General features: G+C 38.1%; 1 protein-coding gene across 1 annotated transcript in view; it reads right to left on the bottom strand.

Moving 5' to 3' along the window:
* Positions 1-16,251, bottom strand: part of SLC35F2 (solute carrier family 35 member F2) — an 83,105-nt gene that overhangs the window by 8,769 nt on the left and 58,085 nt on the right. Inside the window, exons 4-7 of the mRNA XM_069080836.1 lie at positions 8,586-8,745; positions 6,781-6,937; positions 5,196-5,248; positions 1,145-1,299 (exon numbers count right to left, since the gene is read on the bottom strand). Coding sequence (XP_068936937.1) covers positions 1,145-1,299; positions 5,196-5,248; positions 6,781-6,937; positions 8,586-8,745 — 525 coding nt within the window. The remainder of the gene's footprint in view (positions 1-1,144; positions 1,300-5,195; positions 5,249-6,780; positions 6,938-8,585; positions 8,746-16,251) is intronic.

Here is a 16,251-nt window from a genome sequence, read left to right as displayed (position 1 = left end):
GAAGGAAGGAAGGAAGGAAGGAAGGAAGGAAGGAAGGAAGGAAGGAAAGAAGGAAGGAAGGAAGGAAGGAAAGAAGGAAGGAAGGAAGGAAGGAAGGAATAATGTGAAAATGACCAATGTGAAACTCTTTATTATCTGATATAACAGAAAAACAATAGGCCTGGGAGACAAAAGATTTGAATCTGGTCCCAACTCAAATGTGTGCCCTTGGGCAAGTCGCTTTTACCTCTATTTCATTATCTCAAAAATGAGGAAAGTGAACTAGACAATCTCTAAAATTCTTCACTGCTCAAAAATTCTATCACTATGTTAATAGGAGAATTAACATCAGAAATGGAATTATTCCAACTGCTGCCAGTGTACAAAACCAGAAATATGTCTGTCTCCCCACATTTTCCATCCTATACCTTTTGTGCTCTGGTTTGTGAGCAGAGGGCATGGAAGGTTAATTGGAAGGGGACAGAATAATAGGATCTGAGACTCATAAAGGCCCAACTATTTTATCATGCACAGCTCTTAGTATCTTGGCTCCATTCCTGCTCACACAAATATAGCCTCTCCTGAAGTCACTGCCCTGTAGTCATGGCCTCCTCTGCCGAGCAATTTGGGTATGCTACATTAATTTGAAAGGGCTTCACTGGAGCACTTTCAAGTTCTCTGCAGTTCTCTAATTAGAAAACAGCAATAAGGGGAGCAAAGAGGGGTAACTCCTGACCTGCCAAGGGCCATTACCCAAAGCTCATTCCTTGGAGGTGATGAGATTTTATTTCAAGTCTGAATTCTTGAAAAACAAAAAAAAATACTCTTACTCTACATTAGTGCCAAGAGAGAAACTTTTGGGGAAGCATGCCAAGTATATATCCAAACATTCCAAGTCTACCTGCTTATTGTTGTTCAGTCATTTTCACTCAAGTCCAATTCTTTGTGATCCCCGCCCCCCTTTGGGGTTTTCTTGGCAAAGATACTGGAGCGGTTTGCCATTCCCTTTTCCAGCTCATTTTACAGATGAGGAAAATGAGGCAAACAGGGTTAAGTGATTTGCTCAGGGTCACATAGCTAGTCTAAGGACAGATTTGAACTCAGAAAGATATGTCTTTCTGACTCCAGTCCAACATCCTATCTACTGCGTCATTTAGCTGCTTACCTTATATCCAAAAAGAAAAAGTCCAAAGAAAAGACTGTAGAGATCAGCAGTCAGGATGCCCAGGTTGACTGAGGTGGCACTTGTGGCTTTGATGACCACTGGCATGAAGCTATACAGACAGAACATACAGAGGGCAAAAGCCACAAATAGCAGGGCTGCAAAATTAAAAAAAAAATCACACATGACATCACAGGCGGGAAATAATTCCAGTTTGTAACTTGGCAAATATTTGTTAGGTGTGGACTACGTACAGAGCACTGGCCCGGATAATGAGGGAGATTAAAAAAACCTTAGATAAGCCACAGTGCATACATAGGCTGTTAGGGTATATGGCACATATACGAAAACTGGACTAAAAAGTAATATATCAGTACGTAACAGAGGTGAAGGCAGGTTGTGTGAGACAGGGTGGGGAAAGGGGAGATCTAGTGTCTGGAAGTCATGTTCAAGGCACACACACTTTGGTAGTATATATCACCATGCTTCCCTAGTAATATCCAGTCAGTAAAGTGAGAGAAACCAAGCCTTTCAAGGTGGAAAAAAAGACGAACATATTTCTAGCTCAGGGGCTGGGAATTTCTGGGAAGGAGCCAAATGAAGGGATTGGAATAGATAATCTCTAAGGTGCCCTTGAGCTTTAAAACTCACACTTCTAGGATTTAGCCCAGACTCAGGCAGGGGGTGGTTTATTTTCCCCAGCTCAAATGAGAAGAAATCTGCTGCCTTTCTCTGCCTTTCCAAGTCAGCAGAGCAAAGCTTTCTAATTATTTAGCTCATTATTTTGCTGGAAAGTCAGAGGTCACTTAACATTTCATTACCAGAAAGTTACTAAATGCTTAATAAGGGCCTAGTCTGCAAAAGTCGCCCTTTTTCAAAGATGATGATGAATATTCATTCCCAAATGGGTCTCCAAACCTTTGTCTATCTACAAATACTATTTGTTGGTGAAGTTCTAGAGGACATTCAGATTCTAGAAAAGATATTGAACTAGATGGTGGTAGTAAAGACCCTTCCCAAAGAATATAAAATTCTATGACTGAACAGGATTTGATTTTTACTTTTCTTTTGCATGTGTTGTTACCAATCCTCAATAAAATGTAAGCCACTTGAGGCCAGGGACTATTTCATTTCTGTTTGTCTATTCCCAATGCCTGATTCTGTTTTTGTTCAGTCATAGTCTGACCTTTGTGACCCTATTTGGGGTTTTCTTGGCAAAGTTAATAGAGTATTTTGCCACTTCCTCCTTCAGCAAATTTTACAGATGAGAAAACTGATGCAAACAGGGTTAAGTGACTTGCTCAGGGTCACACAGTTTGTAAGCATCTGAGACCAGATTTTAACTCAGTAAGAGGAGTCTTCCTGAATCCAGGCCTGACACTATCTACTATGCCATCTAGCTGCCCAATACCTGACATACTTGGTGTTTAATAACTGCTTTTTGGATGAATGAGGAAAGTATATTGTGAATCTTAAAGTACTAGATAAATGTGAGTTGTCACTTTGGTACAGACCTGCATGATACAGACCTGAAATGTCATTAGCATAAGAAGCTGCATATGAGAAAAATTCTACCAATGTATGTTGGCAATCCTTTTTGCCACTTATAGTCTTCAAGAGTTGCCTGACGCATTGAGAGGGCAGGTGGCTTACTCAGGGTCACCCAGCCAATATACGTGCAATGGCAGGACCTGAACCCACATTTTCCTGACCTTGAGGAGAGTTCTCTATCAACTATGCTATGCAAACTGTTGTGATTATTATAAACTGTAATGACCTCTTTTTTTGGTTCCTGATAGGCTCAATTTGTATCATCTGGCTCTGAATCAAGGATTGCTAGGATGTCAAAGGGGTTAGATAAATTCAAGGTCCCTTATCTCTATGCTGCTAATGAGGTCCATGAGGACAACATACTGTGACAGAACAGGAGAAGATGAAAAAAGGCAGTGATTCACACTAGTCTTAATGAAGGACATACTGAAAGAATTTTTTTTAACTGGATTATATGGAATCTGCAGGTACATTGCTTTGAAAGTCATCACTGCAGATAATTTCTCAGTAACAATTTAGATTGTTGGAAACATTGTCCAACCACACGTTATGATATCATAATATCTTAAAATAGGACTCAACATGAGTTACTGCGAGGGCCTTTCTTTACAAAGTCGTTTCTCTACAGGGATGTTCAATCACATTAATAAGTAAGGCTACATGGCATAGTAGTAGAAAGAAACCAGGATGGAGTCCAACAAGATCTGAGTTCAAATACTGCCTCTGACACTACTTGCATGACAACAGGCAAGTCGCTTCATCTCTATGATCCTTAGTTTTTTTTAATCTGTAAATTTGGGGATAATAATACTATAGAACCTCTCTCATGAGATGATTATGGGAATCTAGTGGGAGCACATATTTAAAGTATTTTGCATGCTCTAAAGTAGTAGGTAAATTTCACTTATTATCACAAGAGAATTAGTTGAATTCAATCCAATCCAACAAGCATTTATGCAGTACCTACCATGCACAAGGCACTGTGCTAGGGACCACAGATACAAAGAAAAACCAAAGAAGAGTCTTTGACCCCAAGGGGCTCACATTCAGGAATTCAGCATGTAAACAGATAAGAACATATACTATGATTTAGGAAGAAGGAGCAAGAATTAGGACTAGAGAACGAGAAGCATTTGAAAACTTCTCCAGTCTTTACAAAATCACGGGGTGTCCAATAGACAATATCATGGTAGTCAATCCTGAGGTTTCCTTGGACTATTGCTGACCAATACCCATAAAAGCCAATTCCATTTGTTTTAACCAGGTAGATGTTCTAGCTTTTATTCAGGGCCAGACAAGATTAACCTTTGGTCACACTCAACCACATTTATGTCAGGGGAATGCCAGGATTAAAGAAGGCTTCCCATATGAGATGGCACATGAGCTAAGCCTTGAAGGAAGACAGGGATTCTAAGAGATGGAATTTGGAGGCAGGGAAGGGAGGATGAGGGAGAGATATTCCAGCCATGGGAACAAATGGGACATATCTAGACTAGGAAAACAATACTTGGGTGAGATATGACAACTACCTTTGAAGAGCCATCATAGAGAAGAGGGATAAAAAGTTTTCAAATGCAACTTTTTTTCTGAATACACTTATCTGATCAACAAGCATTTATTGCATACCTACTATGTGCTGAGCACTGTGCTAGACCACATTACCACCTTCCACCCCAATCCACACACCCTCAGTAACCTCCAGTGGCTCCCTATTACCTCTAGGATAAAATATAAAATTCTCTGCTTGGCATTTAAAGCCCTTACAATTTCACTCTTCTTACCTTTCCAGTCTTCTTACACTTCACTTCCCTCCACATCCTCTGTGATCCAGCCACACGAACCTCCTGATTGGCTATTCCTTACACATGACTCTCTATCCCCTGACTCTGTACGATTGCATTGGCTGTCCCCTCTGCCTGGGATGCTCTCCCTCCTCACCTTCCCTGCCTTCCTTCAAGACTTAGCTCAAATCCCATCTTCTGGAGTTTTTTTCCATGTTCCCTCACCCTAATACTGGTCCCTTCCTTCACTCTGAGATACCTTGCATTCATACTGTATATGTCTTATGTGTACACACTTATTTGTGTGGTGTCTCCCCTCATATAATGTGTGTTCTTTGAGGGCAGGGGCAGTGTTTTTGCCTTTCTTTATGTCCCCAGCACAGTACCTGACACAACGCAGCTGTGTAATATGTGCTGTTGTTCACTGATTGATTCGGATATGTGGAGCAACTACGAATGAGAATCTTAGATGATAATGAAGTCAGCCTGCATAACTGGCAGATTGATGGTACCATGGAAAGAAATAGGGAAGTTCTGGACAGGGGTGGGATGAGGGTGAAGGTTCCATTTCAGATACCCACAAAACATCCTACTAGAAAATCGAATACGCAGCTAATGATTCAGTACTACAATTCAGGGCAGACTCTGGGGTGGGAAATATAGATCCTAATTAGATAAATGAAAGAATAATAATTGAAAGGTGCTTTTATTCATAAACATACCGATTTTCCAGTTCCAATGAATGTCAACAATATCATGATATTCTATAAGTACCCTGAATAAAAATTAGAAAATAAAAATTTAGAATATAAATCTCATAATTACTTTTAATACTTACTTTGTACATACTTTAGATAAGGGATTACCATCTTATGTGGGGATATGTATATCTCTAAGCATTTTACTTCTATTAACGAGGAATTTTTTAAGACTATACAATAATTAGATATAACAAAGGTAGCAGAGGAAATTAAAATGGGTTCCTAAAGAACTTAGCCTATACTCTCCTACATTTTATTAATAGCAGATTTAACTCTAAAGGGGCAAAAAAAGCATAGTTTATCTTCTCTCTCATAGTCTGTTGATGAAATGTTGACATCCTAGAAATGATTAATGGAAGAAGGACTCCATTATATGCACCATTATGGAATTAGAGGCAGGAACCCTAAAGACCTCATACATTTCAACAAATGAAAGAAAGTACAAGCCATGTTTCAATACTCTCATAAGAGAAAAACATTCAGTGATATCATCAAGTGAGTTCAGCAGAATCCAAGCAGCATGGGCATGAGCTATAACTAGATACAAAAAGGAAAAGCCCAAAGTAAATAGAGCTTCAGACAGATCTAAAAGGGGACACAGAGCAAGTTCTTTGTTGGTTTGTTTGAACTCAATTTGTTAAGATGCGTAGTATAATATTGGTCATTTTTCTCCATTTGATTATCATTATTATTATTGATCATAATAGCCAACATTTCTGTAGGTAAGTAGGTAGCACAGCAGATAGAGTGCCTGGCCTGGAGTCAGGAAGTTCATCTTCCTGAGTTCAAATCTGGCCTCAGACACTTACTAGCTGTATGACCCTGGGCAAGTCACTTAACCCTGTTTGCTTCAGTTTCCTCATCTGTAAAATGATTTGGAGAAGGAAATGACAAACCGCTCCAGCATCTTTGCCAAGAAAATGCCAAATTGGGTCATGGAGAGTTGGTCATAACTGAAAGGACTGACCAACAACAAAAATATTTATGTGGTACTTTCAGGTTCACAAAGCACTTTATATATATATATAAAATCATGTTTATTCCTCAAAAAACCCTATGAGGTAGGTACTATTATTATCCTCATTTTATAGATAAGGAAACTGTGGCTGAGAAAAGTTAGGGGACTTGCTCAGGATCACACAACTAGAAAGACTCTGAGGTAGGATTCAAACTCAGGTCTTTCTGCCTCCAAGTCCATCCTGACTCTATATATTATACCACCTAGTTTCCTCCTTAATTTTAATGGCTTAAAATTAGGGTTTGGGCTAAAGATTTACCCCATGTTTAATTCAATTATTAATTTATTGGTGTTTCCTATGAACACTAAGTATATAAAAATGATTAACCAATTAACCTCCTAAGATAAATTTTGAAAGTTTTTGAGACCAAAAACAAAATAATTTTCTAAAAGCTCTATAGGATTATAAACCAAATTAATTAATTTTCTTAATAGTTTCAATTTAATAAATATCAGTTAGTTGTAGGAGAGTCATCATGAGTGCTGTATTTTCTTATCGTAGTATAAAGGAAAACAATAGAAACTTACATCTGGACACCGCTGATAAATGTCCCAAACAAGCCCACCATTCCTAGAAACTCCACTCGGCTCAGCTTTTTCACAATGTACTCCTCACACACATTAGAAATGGCATAGAGAGAAGCTCCAAGAAGAACTAAGACATCACCAATCAACACATTACTTCCTGTATAAGAAGAGGAAAAAAATTAATCCACAATAAAAGGACTTCACTATCATTATTTCTACCTTCCTTGGATAAATCCTGGGGCAAAATGGGAGAGTGGTGGGGGAAGAGGAATAAGAACGAGCTAGTTACTTGTTGTTCATGGTCATGATAGGGAATGGTCTTGTGATTTTATTGGCTTAATTCCTAGATGGGAATTCCTTATGCCAGTAAAGGTCAGTACCGTCTCTGAATCTTAGAGTCTTAGAGAGTTTTTCTGGGCCACTACGAGGTTAAATTACTCAGGGTCACCTAACCAGTAAGTATCAGAAGTAGGCCTTAAACCCAGGTTTTCTTATCTCTAAGACTATTCTCTATCCCTTATGCCATGCTGCCTGTCCACCACTGCTGTGAATACTATCAGACATTATAAAATGTACCTCAATTTTTTAAAGGTTGAAAATCTATGGAATATAAGTCTGCAGCTTGAAGGATGATGCTGTCTGTGACGATCTATTTTTTTTTATATATATATTTCTCCCTGCCTCAGACTTTCTTTAGTCATCAGGAAGATGAGGCTCAATCTAGAATACCTAGGAAGGTCAGGTTTTCAAAGAATTATGGCATTACCAAACAAGAGAGAGATCACATCACAGTTTCAAAAAAAAAATCTCAGAGAAGGAAAGTTTTTTTTAATATTTTTCTCAGTTTTAACCCCAAGGGAATGGTATTGGGGGATTTATATAAGTAAAAGGCACATTCTGACTCAGTCATATTTTTCACCTGAATTTTGAAACAATGCACAGCTTTTCATCTGCAATAAAATCTAAAGGGAGGTCACTCAGTGAATATGTACTGCCTTCTTTTAAAAAATTATTTATTTCATTTTAAATTTACGGAATAAAACAAGCAATTCCATAACACAGCATAATAAAAAAGTGATTGTCCATGAAACTGCAAATCTGTTATGTACAACTTGCTATTCCTTTTAAATATACAATAAAGTTATTGTGTAAATCTTTTTTTATATTACCTTTTAAAATAAAAAAAATTTCATAGCAAACTCAGAGTCTACCACCGATATTTTTTAAATGAATTCAAATTTTGGAGCTTCAAGAAGTGGAGGGTTATTATAAACAAATGAAGAGAAATAATGAAGATTGTTCTTTCCCAAAGCAGGAAATACTTGGTTAAGAAAAAATGTAATGTCAAAAAAGAGACAGAGGACTATCTGTGGGCACCTAAACATTTAGAATTTGTATAGAGCTAGGAGAAACTGTAGAAATCATCTTGTCCCACCTCTGCATTATACAGATGAAAAAATTGAGGAGGCACAGACTGCTGAAGAGACCTGTCCAGCATCTCAGATGGCTAATGTCTTGACTGGCATCCAGATCTCTTGATTCCCAGCCCAGGGCTTTTTCCACAACATCACCCTATTGACCATATTCCTTTGTCATTAAATTAAGTAAATTATGTACTTCTCTCAACATTTTCCAACAACGGTTTGCAATATAAACTAGGAAAAAATCAACTTGAAAATCTGATTTTGAATTTATCCAAGAAGTCTATCTGGTGTCTTAATGTGCTTTAATTATCATTATTTTAAGGTAAAATGTCTCCAAAATATCTATAAGGTTATGTCTTGAACTGAGAAAGAAAATCTTACCTGAATTGTTATCTCTCCCAGCTAGAATGTCAGCACCAACCATTGTTCCTACTCCCAAAAGACAGACAGCCACAGCAATAAAATGGATCACTCTGTATCTTGCATGAAGAACAAACCATGAAAGGGCCATCAGAACTGGAATCCCAAAGCAGTCCAAAAGCTGTTTACACGGAAAAGAACAATCTGCTGTTAAACTAGCCTGTATTAGTGCTGGGGGAGTGATGAAATGGATCTGATTGCAAGTATAGTCAACACCAATCCATGAGCTTACCCTTCCCAACAGAGTTCACAACAGCTAATGGTCCCATTGACTCTCTCCCAGTCTGTACTGACACTGGCAGGTCCATGATCAGAACAGCTCACATTTCTATGGTTTCTTCTTTTTGAAGTTTTGTTGATGCCTTTTGTTTTAAAAGCATAATTATTTGCAGATATACTACCTTTACAGAGCTGGAAAGAGGCAGCTAGGTGGTAAAGGGGGTAGAGCTCTGGGCCTGGAGAAAGGAAAACTTTGATTCAAACTCAACCTAGGGTATTTATTAGCTGGATGACCTTGGACAAGTCATTTAACTTGTTTGCCTCCATTTCCTCAACTTTAAAATTGAGGATAAGACCTACCTCCTAGGATTGTTGTGCAGATCAAATTAGAAAATATTTCTAAAACATTTCACCTGCTATCAACTGTCTGTGCGACCCTGATCAAGTCACTTTACCTCTGTTTGTTTCAGTTTTCTCAACTGTAAAATGAGAATAAGAATAGCATCTATCACACAGGGTTGTTATAAGGATCAAATGAGACAATATTTGTAAAAGCATTGGCACTATACAAATGCTTATTCCCTTCCCCTTCACCATTTAGCAAGCCTTTACATTTAACAAAGAAAAACAACTAAGCAATGCCAAGTGACACAGTGCGCATGTATAAATTAAAATATCATCAAAATTGTTGATTTTCCAAAGAAATGGGGGGAGGTACATTGAGGTCTCTCCTCTGGTGCCAAGATAGGTCATCATAGTTGAATAGCATTGGTTTCATTTTTGTGTTCTTTTCCTTTATAGACTCAGTAATTGTTGTATATGTCACGTTCCTGGTCCTGATTACTCTGCCTCAGTTCATACAAGTATTTCCACACTTCTCTGAATTCTTTGTATGCATCAATTCTTATGGTTTACCCTTTAATGTCTGTCAAGTACTTTCCTCACAACGACTCCAAAAAGTAGATAGTTTGAATTTTTTTTTCATTTTATTGATGAGGAAACTGAGGCCCTGAGAGTTTAAGTGAGTTGGTCATGATTATGTAACTTATTATTTAATTAATAAGTTAATTAATATTTAATTAATTATTAATTAGGCAAAATTAAAATCTAGGTCTCCTGGCTCTGTCACAGAATCATAGATACAGAGCTGAAAAGCCATTCATTTTAGTGGAGAACACTGAGACTGCAGGAAGTTAAGTGATTTGTCCAAAGTCACAGAGTAATAAGCACCAGAGATGGGATTTAAAGCCAAGTTCTTTGACTCTTCTTTTTCCCTTTTTTGGGGGGGTGGGTGTGGGTGGTGTGGTGTGGATAGGATAGAGTAAACCTTAAAATTTTGTTTCTATTCTGAACTTAAAAATCAGCCAAAATGAGCGATTCTATATACACAGCAGAATGAAAAAGAAGGCATTGTACACGGAAGTGCAAATCCCTATTATACCCAGTACGCTTTTCATAAGTATATAAGAAGTTCAACATGCTTCTTCCAAAACTGTCTTGTCTGTAATTCTTTCTGACTTCCTTTCAGCTCTCTTCTTTCCTTTTCAAAAATATGTTTCAATGACACTTTTATTTACTTAGACAACATCCTAATCCCTATCTGTAGTACCCTTCCCCCTCTCCCCAACCTCCACTGAGAAAAAAGAAAACCAAAACCTTTGTAACAAATATGTATAGTCAAGAGAAATAAATTCCCACATACACAGTGTTTCTAAATATACATCTTATTCTGTACCCTGATTCCATGGCCTCTGTGTCAGGAAGTAGGTAACTTCATCATCAATTTTCTGGAAAAAACATTGATTATTGAGGGCAGCTAGGTGGCTCAGTGAATAGAGCACTGGCCCTGGAGTCAGGAGGACCTGAGTTCAAATCTGGCCTCAGACAATTAACACAAAAACTAGCCATGTGACCTTAGGCAAGTCACTTGGCACCAATTGCCCTACTTTTCCCCCTCCAAAAAAGCATAAATAAATAAATAAATGAAAATTGTTGGTTATTGCAATAATCAAAGAACTTAAGTCTTTCAAAGTTGTTTTTACATTTGCATCATTTTATAAATTATTCTCTTCCTGTCCATTCATTCTGAACTAGTTCATACATATGTTTATAAATTATTCTTTTATTATCTTTTATAGTACAATAACATTCCACTATATTAATATGCCCTAATTTGTTTAGTTATTCCGTAATTGATGGGCACCCCTTTTGTTTCCAGTTCTTTACTACAACAGAGAAAGCTGCTATGAATATGGTTGTACATAGGGTCCCTTTCCACTTTCTTTGATCTCTTTAGAGTACAGGCCTAGTAGTGTTTTAGCTTCAAACTGCTTTCCAGAATGGCTAGACCAAGTCACCATTCCAAATCGGCTGACCAGTAATGCATTAGTGTGCCTATTTTCCTATAGTCCCTCCAACGACATGTCATTTCCATTTTTTGGTAATCTTTGCTAATCTGGTGGATTCAAAGTAGAACCTCAGAGTTATTTTAACTTGCATTTCTCTTAATTATTAGTGATTTGGTGCATTCTTTCACTAACAAGGAATCTCCCCCTGTCCCATCCCCCTATAATAATTAAATAGTTCAGCCATAATAATCCTTTGACTGATATTTAAAGGAGTTATCTCTTTCACTGCCCCCAATTAAACACTTTTGAACCAACCCAGTGGAAAGGTCAATGAAGCTCAGCAATGATAACATGTGCAATGTAGCCTAGCACTGACTTACAAGAGGCACTTTTTATGTGTACTTTTACTTTCATTCCTGGGTCTTAGATAGGCATTTATTTATGATTTACTTTTACATCTAGTTGTATGTCAATCTCTGCTTATCTCGTATTCTTCTGTCTGCAAATACTGAGACTCTGGCATGCAAATAATATTACTGGAAAAATTATCAATGAGGAAGTTAGAATTTTCCAAACATCAGCAATTTCCTTTCTTCCTTCAAATCATCTGGTGGTTGTCTTTCTCCACCCTATTCTCCAACTGCACTAAGAAAAGATACTAAATTCAGTTAATTCTAAGCACCTTAAGGGCAGGGGGTATGCCTTATATTTCTTCTGTATTCAGTAATTCATTCAGCACCATCTATGCAAAGAGCATTGTGCTAGTCCCTGGGGGAGATGTTTCCTTAAGGCATTTCCCCTGCCTTACAGAACTAATATTCCAGTAAGTTCCAAGCTCTCTGCATCCTGAGCAACCCCAGACATTATTGAGTTCAATAATACTTCTTGGTTGGTTGCTGAGATCCTTCGAGTCTCTCTATTTTGATGTAAGCCCTGGATGAAGTCCTACAAACAGAAAGTGCCCGAGTTTATTATTTTAAAATAGACTTTATTGATTTTTTTTATATTGAGGCCCTACTTTCTCTATTCCAAAATTAAATACTATCTTTGGAGTGGAACAGTACTGAATAGGTACCAATGAAAGATATTAAGATATGGGAAAGAATCTCAAATGTGAAATAGTAGTTACCCCAAAGAAACAACAATCCTATAGAACCATAGCAAATGAAACTTCTAAAATATTGACCTTTTCTCTTTTAGCTCCGGAAAATGGCAATAGTTTGCTCTGAATTCATCATTTCACTTCTAACCATACAAACCAACTGCGAATGCTAGTTTCCAAAAATCTGCCTGAAAAATAACAGGGATAGAGATAGGAACTGGGCCCTATGATTAATATAGGGGACTCCCAGGTGAGGAAATTTACTTTACCAATGCAAGACAGGCAGCACCACACTTGCAACTTGTAGAGCGTAGAGCAATTAAATGACTTGTTCAGGGCTATGCTGACAAAATGGGGCAGACATGGTGATGGAGGAGGAGGAGGAGGAAGAAGAAAAAGGAAAGAAAGAAAGAAAGAAAGAAAGAAAGAAAGAAAGAAAGAAAGAAAGAAAGAAAGAAAGAAAGAAAGAAAGAAAGAAAGAAAGAAAGAAAGAAAGAAAAAAAGAAAGGGAGAGAGAAAGAGAAAGAAAGAAAGGAAGGGAGAAAAAAGAGAGAGAGAAAGAAAGAGAGAGAAAAAAGAAAGAGAAGGAAAGAAGAAAGAAGGAAGGAAAGGAGGGAAGGAGAGAGAAAAAGAAAGGAAGGAAAGAGAGAAAAGAAGGAAAAGAAAGGAGGGAAGGAGAAAAAGGAAGGAAAAGAAAGGACAGAAGGAGAGAAAAGAGGGAAAAGAAAGGACAGAAGGGAAGGAATGAAGGGAGGAAGGAAGGAACGAATGAATGAACAAATGAACTATAATTATAGTGCTGGACCTGAAATCAGCAAGATCTGGGCTCAGATCTGGCCTCTGACACTTAATAGCTAGATGATCCTGGACAGGTTATTTAGCATCTTTGTCTGAAAACACCCCTAGCAAATAGGTTGGGATCTGCTAGTGGTGAAAAAAGTCTCTGTAGCAGTCATTCCCCAAATTCTGACTTTACAGAGTCTTCTGGCATTTACAGATCCTTCTGGTATCTAACATTTATAAAGGGCTTTAAAGGTTACAAAGCACTTGTTATCTCCTTTGGGCTTCATAACAACAATTTAGGTACTAAAGTTAAGCACCAGTCTCACTGAAAAAATCAGGAATAGTTATGGATTATGAGGAAGACACTCAATGACCGTGGTCCTCATCCTTTCCTTGTGGTCTCTCCATCCTGTCACAGATCAAAGAACTTTAGAGTCACAAGGGACTTCAGGGGACTTCTAGTGTAAGTCACAGTGGAAAGAAGTCCCTATATTAACATACCCAATCCAACCTTCATTTGAAGACCTCCAGTGGGGAGGAATCCAACAGCATGGACATTCCACTTTGAGGCAGCTCAAATTGTTAGGAAGCTTTTCCTGACATCAAGCCTACCTCTTCCTCTTTATAGTTTTTACCCACTGTTCCTATGTTCAAGCCCCTGGGACCAAATAAAATAAATCTAACTCCCCTCTCATATGACAGCCTTTCAATACTTAAAGACAGCTCTCATGTCTCCCCTTAGCCTTCTCTTCTCCAGGATAACCATCCCTGGTTCCTTCAACTAATCCTCAGATGACATGGACTCAAGGCTTTCAGCACTCTGAGTGCTCTCCTCTACACACTCACTAGCTTATTTATGTCCTTCAGACTCATTTGAAAAGTTCCATTAGACCAGCAGTTCTCAAACTTCTTGATCTTAGGCCCCTTTACACTCTTAAAAATTGAGAAGCCCAAAAAGCTTTTGCTTATGTGGGTTATAGCTACAGATATTTTCTGTGTTCGAAATTAAAACGTTAGTGTTATTATGAAAATAGTTTTGACCCTGAGGACCCTTCTAAAAGGGTCTCAAGGACCTTCACAAGAACTCAGTCCACACTTTAAGATTTGCTACACTAGGCTACCAACACACTCAGCTCAGCAAGTTACTGAAAGTGGTGGTGACTGAGCTGTTTGGGGATAGTGTAAGAATACTCTCCTATCTATTCCGCTTGTCTTTCCCCATTTAAAAAACCTGCATGAAACAAGAAAACTCTTGGCAACAGAGGTTTAGGTAGGAGGTCAAATGGTGCAGAGAAGGAGCACAATCTCCATGATCCAGTGCCACCCCACCTATCGACCTTGGTTCCCACTATTTCCCAACACGAACCCTCTTCTCTTTATTACCAGAGTGTGGTATCCTGATCAGCATAAGTTCTAGAATGATGAAGGTACCAGTCCTTCTCTAGACCACATTTGGAGGTGGGGGGAGGGGGGATTGTTTTGGTTTAGTTTAAAGCACCCAGTTTCAGAAGTGATATTGATAATCTCAAAGGTGTCTAGAGAAAGACAACCAAACTTGAAACTACGCTGGTAAAGTGACTTCTAAACCATGCCTTTAAGAGGATGGTTAAAACAACTGGAGATGTTTAGCATCGAGAAGGGAAGACTTCATAGGCAACTTAATAACATATGTGTAATCAATATCAAATAGCTTGCCTTCTCAAAGAGGGGCGCTGGAGCAGGAGGGAGGGAGAGAATTTGAAACTCAAATTGTTTTTTAATTATTGTTAAAATTTTTTCCATGTAATTGGGAAATAGTTGATGAAATTTTTTTTTAATGTAAAAGGCTATAACATTAAAAAAGGGATTGGAAGGGGCGGCCAGGTGGCTTAGCGAGTCAGAGCACCGGCCCCAGTGTCAGGATGACCTGAGGATCAAATCCGGGCTCAGATACTCAGCACCACACCCAGAAATAACTGGCTGTGTAACCTTGAGCAAGTTACTTAACCCCAATTGCTTAAAAAAAAAAAAAAAGGGATTAGACGCTGAGTGACAAGTAGAACCAGGAGAAATTTGTACACAATTACAGATGCAACGTGTATGTGTGATGACTAACTTTGATAGACTGGACTCTTCTCAGCACTGCAGTGATATAAGTCAATCCCAAAAGACTCATAATGGAGAGAAATGCCTACATCCAGAGAAAAAACTAGAAAGAACTGAGTTTATATCCAGATTGAAGCAAACTACCTGATCTTTTTCTTTTTCTTGTTTGGTTTTATGTCCTCTTTACCATTTTTCATTCCATCCAATACAATCTGTCTTTATAACCTGACTAACGTCTAATGTGCAAGTATTTACAGATCCTATACTTGACTGTATGCCAACATGGGGAGGAGGGGAGGGAGGGGGACAAAATGTGAAACTCAAGGAATTGTGGAATTGAATCTTGTAAACTAAAAGTAAGCAAACAAATTAATAAAAATTATCTAAGACAATAAAAAATTTTTTAAAAAGGGATTGGACTTAGTTCTGTTTGGTTCTAGTGGGCAAAACTAGGATGAATGGGTAGAAATTATATTCTGGCTCAACATCAAGAAAAAGTATCCTACCAATAAGAGCTGTGAAAAATGAAGGGAGCTGCCTGGGGCAGTATTGGGTTTCTCTTGACTGGAGGTTTCAAGTAAAGGCTTTGTGATCACTTATTGGATGTGTAAATTTTAAAGCAACATATAAATGTTAACTATAATTGTTGTTGTTATGGTGGAATCCAGCTCTAGCTCTGGTTTGTTTGGTTTTTTTAATTGGCTTTCCTTAGTCACTTCAGTCCATACTGAAAACCCTTCACTGACTTCTCATGTGGTAAGTGGGAAGGGAATAAGCATTTATTAAGCACCTACTGTGTGACAGGCACTGAGGTAAATAAGCACTTTACAAATCTCACTGGTGTCTGCTTCACTCTGTGGTACATTTGGTCATAAACTCTCACTATGTGGAGGATTCAGATACCAATTCAAATTCCAAACATGCCCTTGTCCAAAACGTCATTTCTAAATTAGTTGTTTTAAACCTGAAATGCATTTGCCTACAGAAGCAATGTTATAAATGATGGGTAGCTTTCCAGACTGGCCCATGGGAGCCTATTTGGCTCACGACAAAGGATTAATCCTTGAATACAAGAAAATCAGGCTATCTT

This window comes from Petaurus breviceps, unplaced genomic scaffold (assembly GCF_028583685.1).
Source record: "Petaurus breviceps papuanus isolate PSGF00001 unplaced genomic scaffold, PetGlider_PUasm1.0 91133, whole genome shotgun sequence".
Taxonomy (NCBI): Eukaryota; Metazoa; Chordata; class Mammalia; order Diprotodontia; family Petauridae; genus Petaurus; species Petaurus breviceps.
The sequence above is the reverse complement of the archived record's forward strand: the minus strand, read 5'-3'. Positions and strand labels throughout refer to the sequence as shown.